Raw genomic sequence first — 19,984 nt, 5'->3', positions numbered from 1 at the left:
TAGTCCAGCCACATACAGGTCTTTGATTGTCAGGGTGTTCATGTAGTGATCTGGGTTTAGGCTTGTCCACCTGGTGAACGGAACTTCCCTGGCCGAGGTCAAATGTCAGGCGAAGCATATGGACAGGGATTATCTCCCTATTTTGAAGTTTTACCTGTGTTTATAGACACAGGTGTTTGGGCACCTGTCAGCAGCTTATTCTGTTGGCATTACATATTATGGGTGGGGTTGTTACAGTCCATACTCCACGGTGAGGGGTGTTCCCATTCACATTTGACTATTACCTGTATACAGTCATACGGGGATTATTATTTTGGACATGAAGTGACTACAGGTATGCAGTTGTACATTACACAAGTGTGAAGGGCTGTTCCTGTAAATATGTACGGACCATACCTCTCAACCTCTTAGAGCACCGAACCTGCGCAAAACCTACATGATGGGGGGACAATTAGGGACACATTTTAACGATTGCTCTTACAAGCTTAGAACGTTGATAGAATGCTAGGTTTTGCATTAGCATGACTTTTCTGCAGGTTGTGGAGTCTTATACTCAGGATATTTCTCATTATTTAGTGACGTCAATCCTCAGCTATTTACCACACTGGTGCAGATTGTCGGAGGCACACACCAACACTATGGGGTGAACCTGTGGTCATTCTTAGGGTTGCCACCTTTTCGACTGCCCAAAGTGGGACATGTTCTGTAGAGATGTCAGATTTTCCAGGACAAAACATACCTACAGCCATGCATAGTACTGAACTTTAACCTTTTTGTACATATAATAGCTTATTCTAGTAACATTTGAATTGCTTATGCTACTTCACATAACATATTGAGGATTCATATATAAAATAACCATTTTATGCGACTATTAAAGTAAATTAGGAAATAAACTCTCAGGACATTTGCTATGTCTTGATTTTTTCACAGGACACAACTGCCTACAGAGGGATTGTTACTCGCAAAGTGGGACAGGTGGTGACCCTAGTCATTCTGCGAATATCCGGACAGTTGAGTGGTATGGCACGGACCTCTGTAATACGCTGTTGTGTTCTGGCACAGCAGTAGCTCAGCATTAAAGACTGCAGTCGGAACGTGCTGACAGACAGTTGGGTTTCAGACTTCATACTCCAGACATTAATGCCAATGTGCAAACTGTTATTCTATCAAATTCTATGTTTCTAAGAGATATGTTTACAGATTGTCCCTGATTTTGGACCTTTGTCTCACTTATATTCACGGCTCTGTCCAGATATCTTGCTCACACAGGTTGACAGGTATGGTCAGTCACGACTGCACACAGTCAGTGTCCCTCACACTTGATCAGGGTTGACCTGTTTACGTAGTGTCTTCCTCGCCCTCATGCCATTTTCCACTTTGCAAATGTGTGCATTATATTCTCCCTCCTATTCGTGTCTGGACACGTGCATCACGGGAAGGTATTTTATCCTGGGTGGTAGGTTATGCATGCCCACTTAGGGCTGGACAGTGTCATGGACCTCCACTGCACGTTCTGACTTGTGTCCAGATATCTACTGGATTGGACATCATGTCGTCATACCCATTCTACTATTTACACAAGTTGGTCATCCCGTGAGGGATATCCCAAAAATTGGTCAAAACCAAAACAAGTTAGATAACGAAGATTTTTGTGGCTGCACGAAAATGTGCAGGGGTTTTACCTGCAGGGGATACATGGTTTGCAATCCTGACACTGCCTAGGGTGACAATACCTACTACATATGCGTAGGGGTCACTGTGTGTAGCTGTTTCTGCAACAAACCAGTGGACCAAGTACGGCTGGATTTGGTGGACGTTCTGGTATGGTGGCAGGTTGTGTGTTGTGGAGGGTATGCTGGGTAGGCTATTATGCATCCAGGTGTGTTGCATTTGTTATGGCCAGTTCCATCAGGACCCATCTGTGGGTATGTGACGGTGCCGTATCTATACATTTGTCTCGCATATTTCCATATTCATATGTTTGTGGGATTGTGTTCTACACTATGGCCTGTCTGCTTGTCTTGCAGCTGTTTCTACATGAGGTTGTGTTTCTTTCCACTTCACCCGCTGCCGCCTCATACACCTCCGGTTCACCTTTTCTGCATACGACACAAGTATCGCCTTTGAGGAATTTACCATTAAACACACACCCCTCACACGCGAATTACTCACACCCCATAGAGCACTACTTTGGTTGTTGGCCCATGACATGGCCAGAGTTACACATTGACTACCCTACATGTGTCGGGTACCTTTATGGTTGTGTGGACTACCCTGCCATGTTTGCTTTCCACATGCTATACCTCACACATAGGTACACGCCCTTACTTCACTTTCATTACTTGGTTGGTGTATCCGGGTACTACCCGTTCGACTGTGTCACATACACGTTCGGATTATACAGCTGACTTCCGGATTTTGCCAGCCTGTTCTACTCATTGGTAGGATGGCACCTTTTCCTATGTCCAAGCTATTCCTTACACATGTCCGACTGTTGTGGACATTGCCTCCCCACAGTCAACGGTTGTGTTTCCACCTTTTCAATTGGCCACAGTGTGACATAGGGTTACCACCTGTCCCACTTTGTGAGGACAGTCCCTCTTTGGGCAGTTGTGTCCTGACATGTAATTGTCAACATGGCAAATGTCCTGAGATTTTAGGACAAACATATTTCTTATATTTTATGTGATAGTTGCATTAAACAGTTAATTCTGTATCTGAAATACCTGACTGTTATGAGAAACAGAATAAGCAACTAAAATGCTACAGGAATACGCTTTTCTGTAGGCAAAACAGTTATGTTCTGTCCTTTGTACTGGCCGTGGGTATGTGTCGGCCTGTACAGTCTGATGTCTGTACCAAACATGTCCCACTTTGGCCATTTGTAAGGGTGGCAACCCTACTGTGACAGTTGCGGTGAACACAGCATATTTTACAGGCCGACACATACCCACGGTCAGTTCGGCAGATAGAACTTACAATTCTTGCCTATATCTAAGCTTATTCTTGTAGCATTTCGGTATCTTATTCTGTTTGTTATGACATTTATGTATTATACGTCCAGTGAAATATGTTTAATGCAACTATTGCATGACGTCTACGGAGGAATTATGTCCTATATTCTCTGGACATTTGCCAGTTTTACATGTTTGTGTCAGGACACATCTGCCCACAGAGGGACTGTCACTCGCAAAGTGGGACAGGTGGTAATCTTGGTCGATGGTACGGATCATACTGTTCCTTTTGGCCTACATGTGTCCGTGTTGTTATGGCTCATTTATATGCTCCTTCTGTTTCGTTTACATGCGTATGCTATTTCCTATCACATTTGGTATGTGAAATACGGACATACCTTTTGTATGTGACTATTACATGGCTTGTGGGATATGATTCAGACATATGGTCACTACCTATATCTACATTTCTCCTCGTGTATTTTGTTATGGACACATCTGCACAGCTATGTTCCCTCCCTCAAATTATGGGTCGGCTGGTGACCCTCTCCGTTGGACTGGACGTACCTACTGGCAGCGCTAACATCTGATACGTTTCACTTCCACATGGTATAGCTATCAACACTACGTTGGACTACAGGCACACGGTTTTCCTGTCATTTGTTCATGGGTAGGGACCCGTTATTCCCTACCGTGCATTTGTGTTTGAGTCTTCATTTTCTGTTCGCAGGGACTCTGCTTTGCATATGTTTCAGTCTCCACAGACACTGATAGGTACGATTACTATTGCTGGCGGAATATAATATTCAGCAGTTTAGGTTGCTCCTCGAAAGCCGACATTGACACGCCTCCCTGCGCAACTTTGATACGCCCCTTGCACTCGCGCACATTTCCTATGCACATAGCTGTGGCGGCTGCGTGCCTTCATTAATATGCATATGGCACGTCTACTCCACATCTACGCCACACGGCCGGCGCAAGCCTTATGCCGGCCTTGCGCTGAGCTTCATGAATCCGGGGGACAGTTAAAGTCCTGATTTATCTTACTACAGGAGATGATGTAGACGCAAGCATACGATGCTGGTGTGCAAACACATTACACTTCTTTGCGGCCTTAAAGTGACAGTACTTCGATAAATAGTATAACTGTTTAATATATGTTCTGTATGAAAGAAGGGATGGGAAGAAGATATTACGAGGTATGAATATATTTAGTTTACTAATAGACATTATAAAACAGAAATAAAATGAATACATTTATACATGTAAAATTGAAATATTCAGCATTAGACCCATTATTAGATATCTTGAAGTTCTTCATGAATGTGCATTATTTAGTTAATAAATAAATAAAGAAGAGAAATGACTTAAGACTTTTAAAAACAAAGTATCAAAGGAAGATATGTTTGTTTGAAAATAGCTACTTGACTAGATAAGAAAAGAATGTGTAAGATATAAACTGATACTGGGTCTTTACAAACATGCATTGAGACAAATTTCATATTTATTGTATTGAACTATAGCTTACTATAATAGACATAGAATGCAAAACAGTGAATAGTCTGCAACATGTTATTTAATTCAGACAAACATGGCTAACCTACAAGACTACATTATTAATGGAATTTCCCTTGCTGAAAACTGATTGGTTGTAAAGGCATTCTCACTTGAAGCTAACCAAATGAATATCTTATCTACTTTTATTAATTGTCATTATCTAACTTACAGCTATTATTAATGCCTAGGTATTGTAATGCAGCTTTAAATTGAATTTTTTTTTCTAACTGATATTATACGAATGTGAAATAGTAATTTAGGACCTTGCTCATCACATGCAATAGACTACTTAAGGCTCTCAGTAATCTAATAACAAATAAACTCTCTATTGAAGTTTAAGGTTAACTAACAAACATGATATAGAGCTCTTCCATGTGTAATTGTTGTATAGCATAGCCTTAAGCAGTACTCGTATATGCACTGGAGTTTATATATATGCAGAGCTTTATAGTTCTCATATCTAAACTAATCCATTACAGTGATGACAGATGTTAGAAATTGTTTAATTCTCTGAGTTTATAATTGTTATTAGTGTAAACAAATTGCACAACACTGACTAAAGTATGTCCTATAAGGCAGTTACGAAATGATCTGGTCATCATATAGATACTCATAAAAGATGAAAGGAAAATGGATTATCGAACACATTACACAATAGTTCACTTATATTATACAGATACATTATTAAAATGAACATACCCAAATTAGCGCACACAATGTAATATATGATAAAATTTTAGTGCTTGAGATCTATATCAAGTTATTTTATAACAAGCACATTTCTAAAGTATCATAGTTTAAATTAATCACATATGTTTGATTTGATTTAATTGCAATCTCCAGAATAACATACAATGGAGCCTCTAACTTTTCATTAATGTTTGGTTCAATTTTTGCAATGAAGGTTAATCTGTCTGAGCTTTATAGTTCACTCAGATTGGGAATGTTATACATTCCATGTTTGTTAAACGGTTATTCTAAATATTTGTTTATACACATGTATAAGTTCTGCTATTGTACACTTGTTAATTTTCTCTTCTGGCCTCATTCAGATTCTAATTTACATAGTTTAAAAGGAAGTAATAGTCCCACCATTGAATTCAATGATTATATGGAGATTACACAACAAATAAATGACAAAATATCTAGTTATCATTTCAATCAAAACTCTTCAATAACAAATTAACGAGATGGATATAGTATCACTCTCATTATTTAGATGGTTTAAATAACCCTAGGAAAAGATCTAACTTACGTGAATACCTAAAAATAAATAAAGCACAAGTGGTATTTTTGCAGGAAACTCACTTTAAAGCTAATGATAACCTCACATGGATCCCAAGTGACTTCTTAAAGCTATCTAACTCATTGTACAGTAAAAAAACCCAAGAGGGGTATTAATACCATGGAAGAAAAATATTATTAATCTTCAAGTTTTATATAACTATGAAGATAAGGATGGCCTTTTATCAATAGTAATAGTAAGATATAGTAATAGAATATGGACATTGGTGAACTTGTATTGGTTTCTGGGTATAGGTGTAGGAACTATTAAAAAGCACATAGAACTTATTAACAAAACTTCTAAAGGTAATTAATTTTCGGAGGAGATTTTAACTGTATCTTAGATAGCCAGGAGACCACCAGCAAAAGACCTTTTCATATTACATCTACAGGGAGAACTCTTAAAAATGGATAGATAATTTGCAGTTGTTAGACTCATTTAGTCTTAAGAATGAAAGTTTACTACTATTCCCCCATAGTGACTATAGATTCCACACCCAAACAAGAATTGATAAAATATATGTATCCCATGATTTAAAAATGAAAATATTGCATTCTTCTATAATCCCCTGCCCCCTATCTGACCATAACTAGCTTATTCTTAGAATTCAAATGGATTTCAGAAGATTGACAATCACCAAGAGAATTTCAGCATATTTTACTAAACTAAAAGAGTTTAAACCATGGTTAGACTTGGGAATAAAATATTTTTTGGATACAAACTATACTAGTGACATAAATATAGTTATTCTATGGGATTCTCTAAAGGCATATCTTTATGATAAAATTATTTCTTGGTGTAATAATAAAGCAAAGGAATGGGAATCGGAGCTAACTAACATTCAAAAACAAACCATAGAAACTAACCTAAAGGTTTTAGAAGACCCTGTGGTAAAAAAAGAAGGAAATTGGAGAATTAAATAAAAACACAATGATATCTTAATGCATAAAACCAATGTGGCCTTAGAAAAAATTAAATTAAATTCTCATTCAATCTCTCCTAAATATAGGCATAATTTAGCAATGAGATTAAAAAGACTTTCCAATGTAAATAATATTACAAACATAATTCATGAAGGGGAAAACAAGAAAAATGTTTCAGATATAAGTGACATTTTGGACGCTTTTAAATTTTATTTTACAAAACACTACAATAATAATGACTCATTTCATAGCAATACAAACATATACCTAGATCCCTCAAACTTAAATAAAATACCAGAGAGCATAAACATGAATATTCAAAAACAAATTACGCTAGAAGAAATTAATGAAAAAATTAAAAGAGGTAAAAATAACAAAGCTCCAGGCATAGATGGAATCATTATAGAAATTTATAAACTATTCCCAACATCTGTCATAACAATACTACAAAAGGCACTAAACAAAATATATTCACATGGCACAATTCCACCTTCATGGAGATACTCATTGATTACACCTATTTTAAAGGAAAATAAAAATCCCAACTCATGTAGTTCATATAGACCTATTTCACTCCTTAAAAATGACTATAAAATTTTTATGTCTATTCTGGTTAATAGGTTCAAATAATCTCTAACTCAAGTCATTAGTGATGACCAAACAGGGTTTATTTACAACAGACACACCCATGATAACATACAAAGAATTTTAACCACTATAGACATTTAAATAAAGACAAAGCTGAAACTTTAATAGTCACATTAGATATTGAAAAAGCATTTGATTCACTAAATTGGAATTATCGATTCCAAGTTCTATAAATTTATAATTTTTCTGCACAATTCAACACTTTAATAAAGAATATCTATAGGGACCATTTGGCATATGTAAAATTAGGTCCATTCACATCAGAAGCAATTAAAATTACTAAGGGTGCCAAACAAGGATGCCCCATGTCTCCAATATTATTTGCCCTAGCAATTGAACTTTTTAACTCTGAGATTCGTTCAAATCCCAAAATTAAAGGCATTGACATTTATAATCAATTTATCTCCAAAATAATGATTTTTTGCAGATTATATTCTACTTACCTTGTTAAACTCAGATGAGTCTCTATGTGAATTAAACTCTTTAGCTGAACAATTTCATCAGATTTCAGGTACAAAAATTAATGCTTATAAATCGAATCATATACTATTAAATAATAAAAATAAATGAAATACTAACATAAATCAAATAGTTGGTAAACAGGTTTCCTCTCAAAATTATTTAGGGATTGTTTATGTGAAAACCTAGAATTAACTGTATCTACAAATTACAACAATATCCTGAATACCCTTAAATTATTAATAGGAAAATGGAATAAGTTGTATTTAACCTTCGAAGATAGATTGCAGCTAATAAAGATGGTCATTCTCCCAAAGGTAAACTACATTCCACATTTCTAGAAAAAAAAATTAAAACATTTAAATAAAATCATTATAAGTTTCCTTTGGTACCCCAAAAAACAGAATAGCTTTTCTAAACCATATTAGGCCCTGGGAGATGGAAGGTATTAACTTTCCTGGTTTAGAAACTTATATCAAAGCATCCATTTTCAAAACGATAATAAATTGGATATATCCAAAATTTTCTTCAGCATGGAAAACATTACATACTGTTATTTTTCAAGAAGAATGTAAATTAGTAAAAAATATACACCTCAATGATCAGAATAATAAGCTCTGGTGTTTTATTTGTATTAATCTGCAATACAACTGCACCAAGCCTGCTAATCTAAATTATATAAATTACATTTACAATACTTTTTGGAGTTTTGTAAATAATAACGTTGATATCAAATTATGGTTCCAGTTATTAAATCCATTTAAAATTACAAAAAACTTTTTCAACAACATTCCCACAGATACCCTTAACTCATGGAAGAGAAACAACTTCATATGTTGGTACCAATGTATGGAAACTCTGATAGTTTCAGATATGAATCAGTTAATTAACACATTTAATTTATCAACCACTGACTGGTTAGCTCTTAGCACCCTAATAGCTTATGCAAAAGATCTATTCGAACAATAGATAATTCCTCATTTAGTTCCATGCTCAAATTTATACTTCATTTATATGAAGCAATATAGGGAGACTTTAATTGGACAAATTTAACTTCAAATTTATATAAAATTATCATTAACTATAAAACAAAAGCTAATCAGAAATTTTGGAATTTCATCACTAAAGATCATACATTATTGTTATCAAATGAGACCAAAAAAATATATTATATTCTATAAAGTTAACCTCAAATATACAAAGTTGGAAAATCTTTGCATGGAAGGTCCTCCATAGAGCCTTTTATACTCCAAGTAAAATTGCCAGATTTATTAATATGAATGAAATACTATGCTGGATGTGTTCCTTGAAATGTAATGCAGATTGGTCTCATATTATGTATGAATGTTCTTATATAAAGAAATTTTGGGAAGATATTGGTGAATTTCTGCAAGCCATTTATACTGACTCTTTTACTTTGTCAGAGTTATTAATTCTCCTGAATATAAATGAAACCATTGCAATGAAAAGGAAAGACCGTTATCTTTTTTGGACTATAATGGCATTATCAAAAAATGCATCACAAGGAAATGGAACTCCACTATCAGCCCAACTCGAGGATTTTCTAACTATTGAAAGAGGTAGCTTTGTTAGAAATCAAAGTCAAGGAAATGAGAATCTTTCCTAGGAAATGGACCAACAATCCCGGGGAGAAAGTTCTCTCCCTAATTGAAACAGTCAAGATGGTCACAAATTAACCTACATAAGAAGAGAGGTTGCAAGAAGTCATCATTTATTTTGTCTCACTGTTTGTTTAATAATGTATAGCGTCTGTATATGTAATAATGATTGTACTCCTTTTACATTTAACTGACTTGAGGCCATTGTACATTTGTAAATAGTTATTTAACTTATTCTATTTGACTTACAAAAATCATTAACTATTGTTTCAAAAAAAATTTTTGAATAAAATTATTTGAACAAAAAAAAATGTCAATATCCGACAAGTTCAAAAATATTTTACCTGCAAAGGTGCATTCCAAAGAACCACCTTTTTACATAATAAATAACTGTCATAGTAAAATGTGAGGCTTTTAATCATTAAGAAACAAGCAAGCAAGCAAGAACCATCAAAACAGTTTCAAACCATAAACGCGCAAACTTTCTACTTGATCTTACACTGCAAACATCATACAGTTCTCATAGTTAAACACTGCATGTCATCCAGCAGCAAAATAGCAGGCTGCTAAAATGATCAGAAGGCAATATAGGGCCAGATTCAGAAAACTTTGTTGCATTGCAATGACCAGTTATGTGCAGGGTGGGTGTGATTCAAAAAATGTATCCATACAGTGTAGCTAGTCAAGATTATATGGTCAGCCATGCTAAATGCTAATGACTGTATAATTAACTACCACATGATAATGAGGCAAAATATAATGGCTGAGTGATTCATAAAAGTTCAAATTCTGTGCAGTGAGACTGCACTTACTTTAGATTTGAACTTGGTCATATTCCTGCATTCAGAAGATATACATCGCAGAAATATGCTTGGGAAAGGCTGACATTGTAGCTGCATTGTCCAACAGTGCTCAACGTCATTCATGAACAAAAAAAGTATAAATAAATAAGATATGTATATAAAATATTTCCACAAAAATGGTATGCATGGATGTATGCATGTATGCATGTATGTATAATGTGTGTATGTATGTATGTGCAGTTTAAACGTACCACAGTTAACAAGAAAAGTCAGGGGGAAGTTCATTCTTTACTATGTCTTTGTTACTATCACGAAACTCCCTTCCATTAAAGGTCCCTTACTTGATCTGTTCCCATCAGAATTTTACAGGTTGTATAAGCACAAAATAGCCCCTACGTTGTTGGTCTTGTATGAGGAAGTGATGCAGCAAGAGGCCTTTCCTGTTCAACTTATGTGGGCCAAAGTTATTATGTTCCCCACCTACTATCTACATGCTTATTTTGCTTTTCCAAATGGAGATTAAAATCATTTTTACAACTCTTGCCAATAGGTTGGAGAAAGTGATTTGTATAGAGGTCCTACAAAATCATAAGGGCTTCCTCAAGGGAAGGAAAGGCAGGCATGATTTGGTTAGACTTTGGCATAGTGTCCGGGCATGTCGAGACTCGGAAGTGCATCTCTTGCCATCTTACTATTGAACTTTAGCAAAGCATGTGGTCAGTGCAAAGATCATTTACTTGGAATACTATTAGACTAATGGGGTTTCTGGTGGAACATATACAATTGTGTAGGATTCTACAGACCCTCCCAACAGTGGAGGTAAATACAAACAACACATTGTCCAATAGTATTATACAGTAAAGATGCCAAGGCAGGGGTACCCCCTTTCCCTTCACTCCTATGTGTCTTAGTGGCCACCACTGCAGATTTTGCAATTAGAAAGGCTGTAACTGAGCAAGCTGAGTAAGGACAGGAACTTTTTGTTGAGACATTATTCTGATACATGGATGACTGTCTTCCTCTCAGACCATCGCCTTGATACTACCAACTCAGAAAGAATATAGAAGATCTTCAGGCCTTACAGTGAACCAGAATAAAATTCTTATTATGCTTCTCAACTGAACAACATATTTGGAGCTCAGCCCAGAGGTAGATTTCCGCCTACTTGTTGGGAATGAAACAACATACCTGGAAATTATGTTGCCCACATATCGAGAGAAGTTGGTAGAACTCTATGTCAACCCATGCTTGGACTATTCTAATGTTAACATAGATAAATGGAATAAACAATGCTAAGTAGAGTACAAATTGTGAAAACCATGATCTCATGCAAGGTGATATTTATTTTACAACATCTACTTCAAGGCATTTTCTCTAGACAATTTGCTGCAATGTGTCATCTGGTTGCCTTCTTTTTGTGCAAAAGAAGGCTTTTAGGATAGACAGGAAAAAGCTTTTAATTTCCAGTGGCAAAGCTGGCTTAGGATTTCCCCATTACAGCATTATGGAATTGCAACTATGGGGAAATGTTTAAGAACTTGAATGTTACCAAGACCAGGTAGGAGGATAGCAGAACTAAAGGTTATCTTTTCTAGCAGGGGTCTCTTCTAGATCGATCATTTACAACAAAAGTTGGGGCCTATGTGAAGCAGACACATGGAAAGAATTCAAAGGATGGGATAATAGCGGACAATGTAAAAGTTTCACTTTAGACTCTAGAATTTGGGGACATCTATTGATTACAGTTGATGGCAAGCATCTTTATCGGGATAGTTGGACTGAGACTGGCAATGATGATAGACATTCTGCACATTGGTAAGAAAAAGAATACACACTTTTGGGACTTGTTACCAATGTAACTGGTGACAGTGTTTACAAATGCAGTCAGCTCTAAAAATCATAGCTACAAAATCCTGGGAATAGTTAGTTATATGAGTGTCTGGGAAGCAAAAATAAAAATTGTGACAGATCAGGCACCAGCAGGTTGGACACTAAGGCCATTTATGATATTTTAGTGGGAGATTTTGCCAATATGTTGGATTATTATAGAAGTATAAGGCAGGAAATGACTGGAACTCATATTTTAGAGGAAGAATGCCAGGAGTGCTGTTCCTCTCTTCTTAACTCATCTAGAATCATCCCAGATATTTCAGGGTTTACCCATTATAAACTGCTTCCTGGGGCAATAATTCCAGAGTCATTGGTTAGGAAAGGGTTGGAAAAACAAACAAAGTGTTGTAGATGTTTGGCTGGCAATGCCTTATATTTGCATATAGTATGGCTCTGCCCAAATATTGCCCAGATATGAGCCCATTTCAGAAACTGTATGTGTTATGCCACATAGTTAGCTCTTTTCTTTAAACAGAATGTGAAATTCTTGGGACTGGGCATTAAATCAGATAACTGGCAGGGTCCTAATACTATACACTGTGGATTAGAAATGTAAATCCTACAATATTTACCATTATTTTAAGAAATTGGAAAGCCAATATGTCTGATTGGTCAAAGCAACTACCTACACTCAACTTAAGATGGACTTCATAGAACAGTACTTGGGGAAATAAGAAAGTTTGGAATAATATTCTTGGTCAATTTTTGCATTATATTTATAACACAGTTGTTTAAATGTGGCATCATCTTGGAGAAGTGATAGTCAATGTCAGCTTAGGATGCTGTGGTGCAAGAATTCAGGTAGATTTCATAATCTGTTGGAAAACAATCAGTACACATCTGTTGTTCTATCTATAAAATGTGCTACACACTTTGTGAATGATATGGGCGTTCATGGGACTTATGAAAACAATATTTATAATGCTGAGTCTGTTATGGTTAGAGTTTGCTTTTAAGGATGTTTTATAAAAAAGAAAACCAAACCATTTGTAGCCTTGGTTCTTGAGCATCAATTTCTTCCAGTCCTGTACTGCTATTCTTAAGTTACATCATCCTGCCTTTGCTTTTTTTTATGTTTACTAAATGCTGTCATTGTTTCCACTAACCTTTGATGCCATCTTGTCTGTGAACTGCAGTAGCCTTTTTCTTTATGTTATATGTCATCACGATTCAATTTACAGTATTTTCTGTGATGGACAATATTTTTAGAGCTTTCTTAAGACAGTGTACTATTTTGTCAAAGTAGATCTCCTTAATTCAAAGCCATTCACTATTGGAAAGCAATAAAAAGTATACGTCATTGTGGAAATTTTTGGATTTTACTTGACAAAGGCTTATACTTTGGGGAGTAACTTCCTGGGCAGATGCAATCTTACAGAAGTTCATGAGTAGGCTACTTGTCCTTGTAAGCCATTTTAAGCCTAATCAATTTTCCTCAAAGGTGACTGTGAGGTAAACATCTGATATCCCCTCCCCCTAAAGCTAACCCCATTAGATTCAAACCCTGCACCCTTGCTACAGGTATCAGCTTATTAACAAGTGACAGCTTTATTATTCTGCACTAACTGTCGCTGGATGGCAACTATCAATTAAGACTATCAGAAAAAAAGCTGATCAGTGAGCAGACAAAGGCAGGTACAGACACATGTCAGGAAACTGAAGAAGAGCAGATAAACAGCCCAATCTGAGAAAGCTAATGACAAGTATACAGTAGTACAATTATTTATTTTATATGCCATAATCTATAATTACATTTACTTTTCTTCTCAAATGCCACCTATTTCTAAGATGTGTGAAAGTAGTTGTGAGTAAATATGCAAATATTTAAATGGATTACTTGAAACATTTCAAACACTGACCTTTTTGTTGGGCAGAAGGATAACATCCCATATAGCATGATCATAAACAAATCTTCCATACAGAACTTACCTACATACCGGCTTGGGAGATGGGCCTATACCTGTTGGATTACATTCTTGGAAAACATAGCGGCACAGCAGTGCTTCGGCAGCTGGACGACATAATGGGCTCACTGAGTTTAGCTCACTCCAGGCATTCTGAGCCAAAAACTCCTGTGTGTCCTCAGGATCAGGGTAAGAAGTGTTAAAGAAAACAAGCACATTTGTCTCAAGATATGTTTTGCAAACATCTCCTCGATATGTGCTGCAGTACCCAGCATCACTTTTATATAACCTGAAAAAAGAAACAAAAATGATTAAGTCTACATAAAAATGTATAGCATTGTAAAACAAAATACAAAGAATTGCTTTTTTATATTCAGAATAGCTATCATTCCTATATTAATTTCTGGTACTTTCCCTTGCTTTTGTATTCCATCTTTATTTTTGTTTTCCTTCAGTTCTGTTCCAGACCGTTTATCACTTTCATCTTCCATTTTATTCATCAACAGTTGCAACATTTTTGCACATAAGCCTTTTCACTTTTTTCAAGATTGCTAGCAATTTTCTTTTTTCAGTTTGTGTAACTGGCTATAAATACCTGTTCATATGCCCTTTGAATTTTTTGTAGTCTGATCTAGCTTAATCTGTCTGAAATTTCTAGTTCTGCTTTAACCCACTTAGTAGTGCTTCTTGCTGCTGCCTGCTGGCATCCTAGTCTTTTCCCCAAGTTTATTCATTTCTCTTTCATGTTCTTTTACAGAACAAAAAATCCATTTGTAAAATTCCATAGTATAAAGCATCTACACTTGTAATTTAAGTGTTAGCACAACTCATTGAAGAAAATAAACGTGTAATTAAAAATGTAATTTGATATCCAAAGGAAAGATTCTAAACATCAGTTATCCTAGGACAGACCCCATAGGACTACTGTTAAAATGTATAGCTCACTTTCTGAAGTGTTTTTGTTTTATAACTTAACTTCATTTCTAGATATACTCCTGCTGTTAAGGTTGCAAGGCAGTTGAGTTTGCAGGTTATAGTGTGTTTTTGTTATTTTTAGTTTCACTAGTTACTCATCTTTTCTCTGTAACTACACCCATAGAATTATATCATGGTAGGTACAAGGCAATGACTAATAATTTGCTTTAAAGCATTACATGCAAAAAATGGCATCTTACTAGTTTAGAAGAGCAGCTTCATACTTACATTGCAGTTTCACCAGTACATTATCTCATTTTAATTTTCAGAGTAAGTTGCTTCACCTACAAAATCTACTTGACAACTTATCACTCTATTGAACAGTAATCTCCTACTGAAGCATTTAGTGTGGAAATACATCACCCTGCACATTAATATAGGTAGTAAAGCACTGAGGATTCAATATTTCATGATGTCATGGCAGTGGTTTTCAGCTCCCAGAAAGGTTTCAGGAGGGCTGTCTTTATTAACAAAATAAGAATGTTAAAACAAAATACTTTTTTGCTTCAAAAACTGTATTGTTTGGTATGGTATATGGTAAGGAGGTTTTACTAAACTTCTTTAGCCTGTTTATTATACTTGTTTCAGAAAATGACCAATACACTAAAGAAATTAAAAAAAATTCCCATAACCATGTTACTTAATGATCTTAAATAGTTTATCTTGTATTTTGTTAGACTGTTAATATATCTGAATTCTGAAATGTATAAAAGTCCTTGTCATAACCAAAATAAGTAGTATGGACCAGTAATTCTTCTTACATGACAGCATTCAAATCAAGATTCAGTGCACAAGATTTTCCATTGATTAAACAAAAATGTGATTCTGTTGCATTGTCTAGTATCTTTCTTGTAACTATACCCATGATTACTTTTGTTGTTGTTGTTGTTGTTTCTGCAGTGGGCACGTTATTCTTACAGGAATGTAGTTACCCGGTTCAATTTTTAAACCTCTGCTTCTGTCTCTCTGTCTGTCTTTGGAGCTCTTAACTATATGTGTTTGAGATTAACACCTGACTAGCATAGTTAACATAATTCAGAGTAAGCTATACTCAGTGTAGTACTGCAAAATAGCCACTGCCATCTACTGATAGGCACTGTGTTCCCCAGCTGGGAAACAGAAACTTATATTCCCACTGACACTATAAAGCATACCCAAAATGCAAGGCAATTTTCAAAAGTGCACAGACCAGCAGAGACACAGTCAGACACAAAGCTGTGGACAGTTTGTGACCAGACAGTAACACTTGGTGAACCAGTGCATAGTGAGAAGCTGATGGTGTTTATTTCAGTTTATTGTGTTTAGACTTTAGAAAATCCCTGAAACAGGCATTACAATCAGAATATATACAAAAATATAATAATGATGAGCTCCATATCTCATCAAAGAACATAAAATATTGAATATCCATTGCATATCTTATTCCAGTACATAACACATTGAATCTCTACTGCATATCTCATCCCAGTACATAACACATTAAATCTCTACAACAAATTTCTTCCTGGTACCTAACACATTAAATCTCAAATGTATACCTCATCCTAGTGCATAACACGTTAAATCTCTACTGCATATCTCATCCCCGTACATAACACATTAAATCTTTCTTGCATACCTTATCCCAGTGTATAACACATTAAATCTCTACTGTACATTTCATGAAAGGACTCAAATCTCTTTATGCAAACAACAATGTCTCAACCAAATGGAAAAGTTGTGTAGAAGGTAGTGTCAAATAGCAATACCATTTGCTGAGACTGATTTCTGTGAGGGTGCAACCACAAAGTTCAGAAACTGCAAACTGCTCAGCCAGATGGAAAGGGTGTACAGATGGAAGTGTCCTTTAGAGAATATTTTAACCTTTGAGAGTACATATATCTATTGGTGACACTGTGACCACTCCAGAAGCCTTGCTGTTTGGTCAACATTATCATTTGCATTAATATTAATTTAATTTAGTATAATTGGGTACCCTTGCAACAGCCTTAGGTAGCTGGATTTGTAGTATCTGGTGGCAGTGATAACTACCTTATCATGTGGGCAGAAGGGGGCACAGTGGCTAAATGTGTGCCAGTTTTTACCTGGTGTGTGTGTTTGTGTGTGTGTGTGTGTGTGTGTGTGTGTGTGTGTGTGTGTGTGTGTGTGTGTGTGTGTGTGTGTGTGTGTGTGTGTGTGTGTGTGTGTGTGTGTGTGTGTGTGTGTGTGTGTGTGTGTGTGTGTGTGTGTGTGTGTGTGTGTGTGTGTGTGTGTGTGTGTGTGTGTGTGGAAATTAAATCTCACAGTGTGTGCATGTGTCAGCTACTTGGAGCAGGGACAAAAAGCACTGGTTTCTCTGAGAGGGTGCTGAAGGACTTGGCTTTGACACTCAGTTGAGGACTTAACCCTATAGCTGTGCTAGTGGGAATGCTTACTGGGGCCCAGAGGGAGACAGATATAAAGAAATTCAGACCCTGGGCTGACTGTATTCTCTATGTGCTCTTAAGAGAAGTAGTGCTTGATGCTGAGAGGTCTGCATCTCAAAAGACTGAGTGTATCCATTTGTATTCCAAGTGAACATCTCTCTCCAGTGTCAATGGTGAGGATTCAGGCTCCTTGATTACTGGCCCAGATTGGGGATGCCACATATTGGTGAGCAATGGTGTGGATATTAATTGAACTTCTGCACCCTGCAAGCAATTGTCACTGAAGGTGGGTATACTCTCAAGCAGCCACAAGGTAAACATTTATAGTTTCATTTCACAACAGTGAACTTTATTTACTTATTTATTTATTTTTGTTAGTTTAGTTTAGTCAGGGTAAGCAAGCAAAGATGTCAGCAGAGCATTAGAGCAAGCTGGTGAAGAACCATTTGGCCAAGGTGCCTGAATCCTCACCACTGACAGTGGAGAGGGACATTCACTTATTGGTGGCAGTGGTGGGATTCAGGCTCCTTGAGTGGGACTTTACACCCCACTTAGGTATTGTTGGCAAACATTCAGAACAAGGTATAAATCCCTATATAGCTCACTGGATTGCTGACTGGCTCACAGATATGATCCAAGAAGTCAGGATCGGTGAGACCACCTCCACCAGGAGACCAGTTTCCAGTAGAGTATGTCAGTGCTCCATGTTGGGCCTGCTCCTGTTTGGCATCTATTTCTCAGAGGTCAAGGCTAAAGTCAAAGGCATCTAGCTCACCAAGTTCGCAGATGACTGTAAATTGTGGGCTATCACAGATTCCCACCATGACACCAACATCCTACAAGAGGGTCCAACATAAACAAATGACTGGTGTCAAAGCCATGAATAAAAACTCAATGAAAAAATCCATTATAGTGCCAATTGGGAAATCATCCACCCAAGCTAGTTACTCCATTGATAAAACACCTCTAAAAATTGACCCAATAGTTAGCGATCTGGGAGTTTATATAGACAGCAATCTGACCTTTGACCAGCACATATTTAAGCTAGTAAGAAAAATCATTCCATGTTGTCCAACTCATAAGCAAGGATATGTAACTCGAGTTCAAGGATGTTATAGTACCACTCTACTCTGCCTTTACCATGAGAAATCTGGCAAAGCCTAACATGGGTGGAAAAAGCCCCCAAAATAGGGACATATTTTAAATATTGCTCTTATAAACTTAGAAAGTTGCTAGAATAATAGGTTCATACTCTGGAATAGATTGCCCATACATGTCAAGCAGAGTGCCTCCTTGGCCCTCTTCAAAAGGAACCTTGACATTTGGATGGGAGATAGGATATTCACCTGAGGGATCACATCATTCACCCTGCTAGACAGGGGTCCAGGGAAGTAAATATTGTGAGAAGAAATATCCAGGGAATTGTTATGGCTAGGCTTGTATAGGGCCTAGGGCTGATAGCCTAGTACCAACCTATGAACCTATGAACCTATTTCTGTTAACATGTCTTTTCTGAAATGATATGAAGCCAGAAACTCAAATGTATGTCATTATTTAGTTATTCAATTTTGGTGATTTCCCAGAAAACCACAAATTTTATGAGGAATAAACCAAAAAATATGAGACAAAAATCTGGGCATTCTGTGAAAATCTGGACAGATGAGAGCTATGGCCCTGTCTCTGTTCTCATTCACCTACAGGTTACTGAGAGGCGATCTATGACTGGCTTATAAGGCATCCTTATACCCAGCTCTGGTGGATCTCTTTCACATTTGCAAAACAACCAGCACCAGAAACAATAGATTCAAGTTGCTGAACTTTGCCAGTGACATAAACAGAACCTGCTGGATGGATCAATATGTGTTTCAAAGGATCTCTGTGCTCTGGAATAAGTTCACTATCTATGGGAAGTGGAATTCTTCCTTGAAACTAGTCAAACAAACTCTTACTCATTAGATGGGAAATTGTAAATAGACCCACAGTCTGGCCCTCATCTATCTGAAGAACAGAGGTTGACAGTAATTAAATTAATGCCCAACTAACATACCTCCTCCCCACATAACCATTACCTACCACCTTAATAACATACCCACCATATAGGCATCCAAGGAACTTAGGGACAAAACTGGGTTGGGTTGCACAGCTAGCCTTATAAACACCTTGGTGGTCATTAGCCTAGTATAAACCTATGACTATATGAATAGGCATCGTTTATGTATAGTATTACCATGAAAGGCAGCAATGGGATCAAGGGTACAAATTCTGAAGAGATAACATCTTGAACTCAGGAATCTTGACATGGAGGCTTAAAGCCAGAAGATCCACTAGTGGCCTCCAATATCCTTCTGGTTTTGGGTCCTTGATGACTGAAGGGCACTAATTCCATTACTCCATGAGACATCATGATGTACAGACTAAGCGAAAATAGAGCAATTGCATTCCTTGGGAAAGAGTAAATTCCCAGGAGTTGAGGTGGGATTCCCATTGCCTGGAGTATCCTGGCTGGATCAACCTCGGAACCCAACTGTCTGGGACTATCTGATGTCAACAGGGCAGTTG

The 19,984-nt window shown here is 36.7% G+C and overlaps 1 protein-coding gene across 1 annotated transcript in view; it reads right to left on the bottom strand.

Annotated features, from left to right (window-relative positions):
• MUSK (muscle associated receptor tyrosine kinase) overlaps positions 1–19,984 on the bottom strand; it is a 1,728,668-nt gene that overhangs the window by 500,422 nt on the left and 1,208,262 nt on the right. Inside the window, exon 9 of the mRNA XM_044061034.1 lies at positions 14,071–14,334. Within this exon, the coding sequence (XP_043916969.1) occupies positions 14,071–14,334 (264 nt within the window). The remainder of the gene's footprint in view (positions 1–14,070; positions 14,335–19,984) is intronic.

This window comes from Protopterus annectens, chromosome 2.part0, assembly GCF_019279795.1.
Source record: "Protopterus annectens isolate FY-2018-M chromosome 2.part0, PAN1.0, whole genome shotgun sequence".
Classification (NCBI taxonomy): domain Eukaryota; kingdom Metazoa; phylum Chordata; order Ceratodontiformes; family Protopteridae; genus Protopterus; species Protopterus annectens.
Note: the sequence above shows the minus strand (reverse complement) of the source record. Positions and strands in the feature narration are given on the sequence as shown.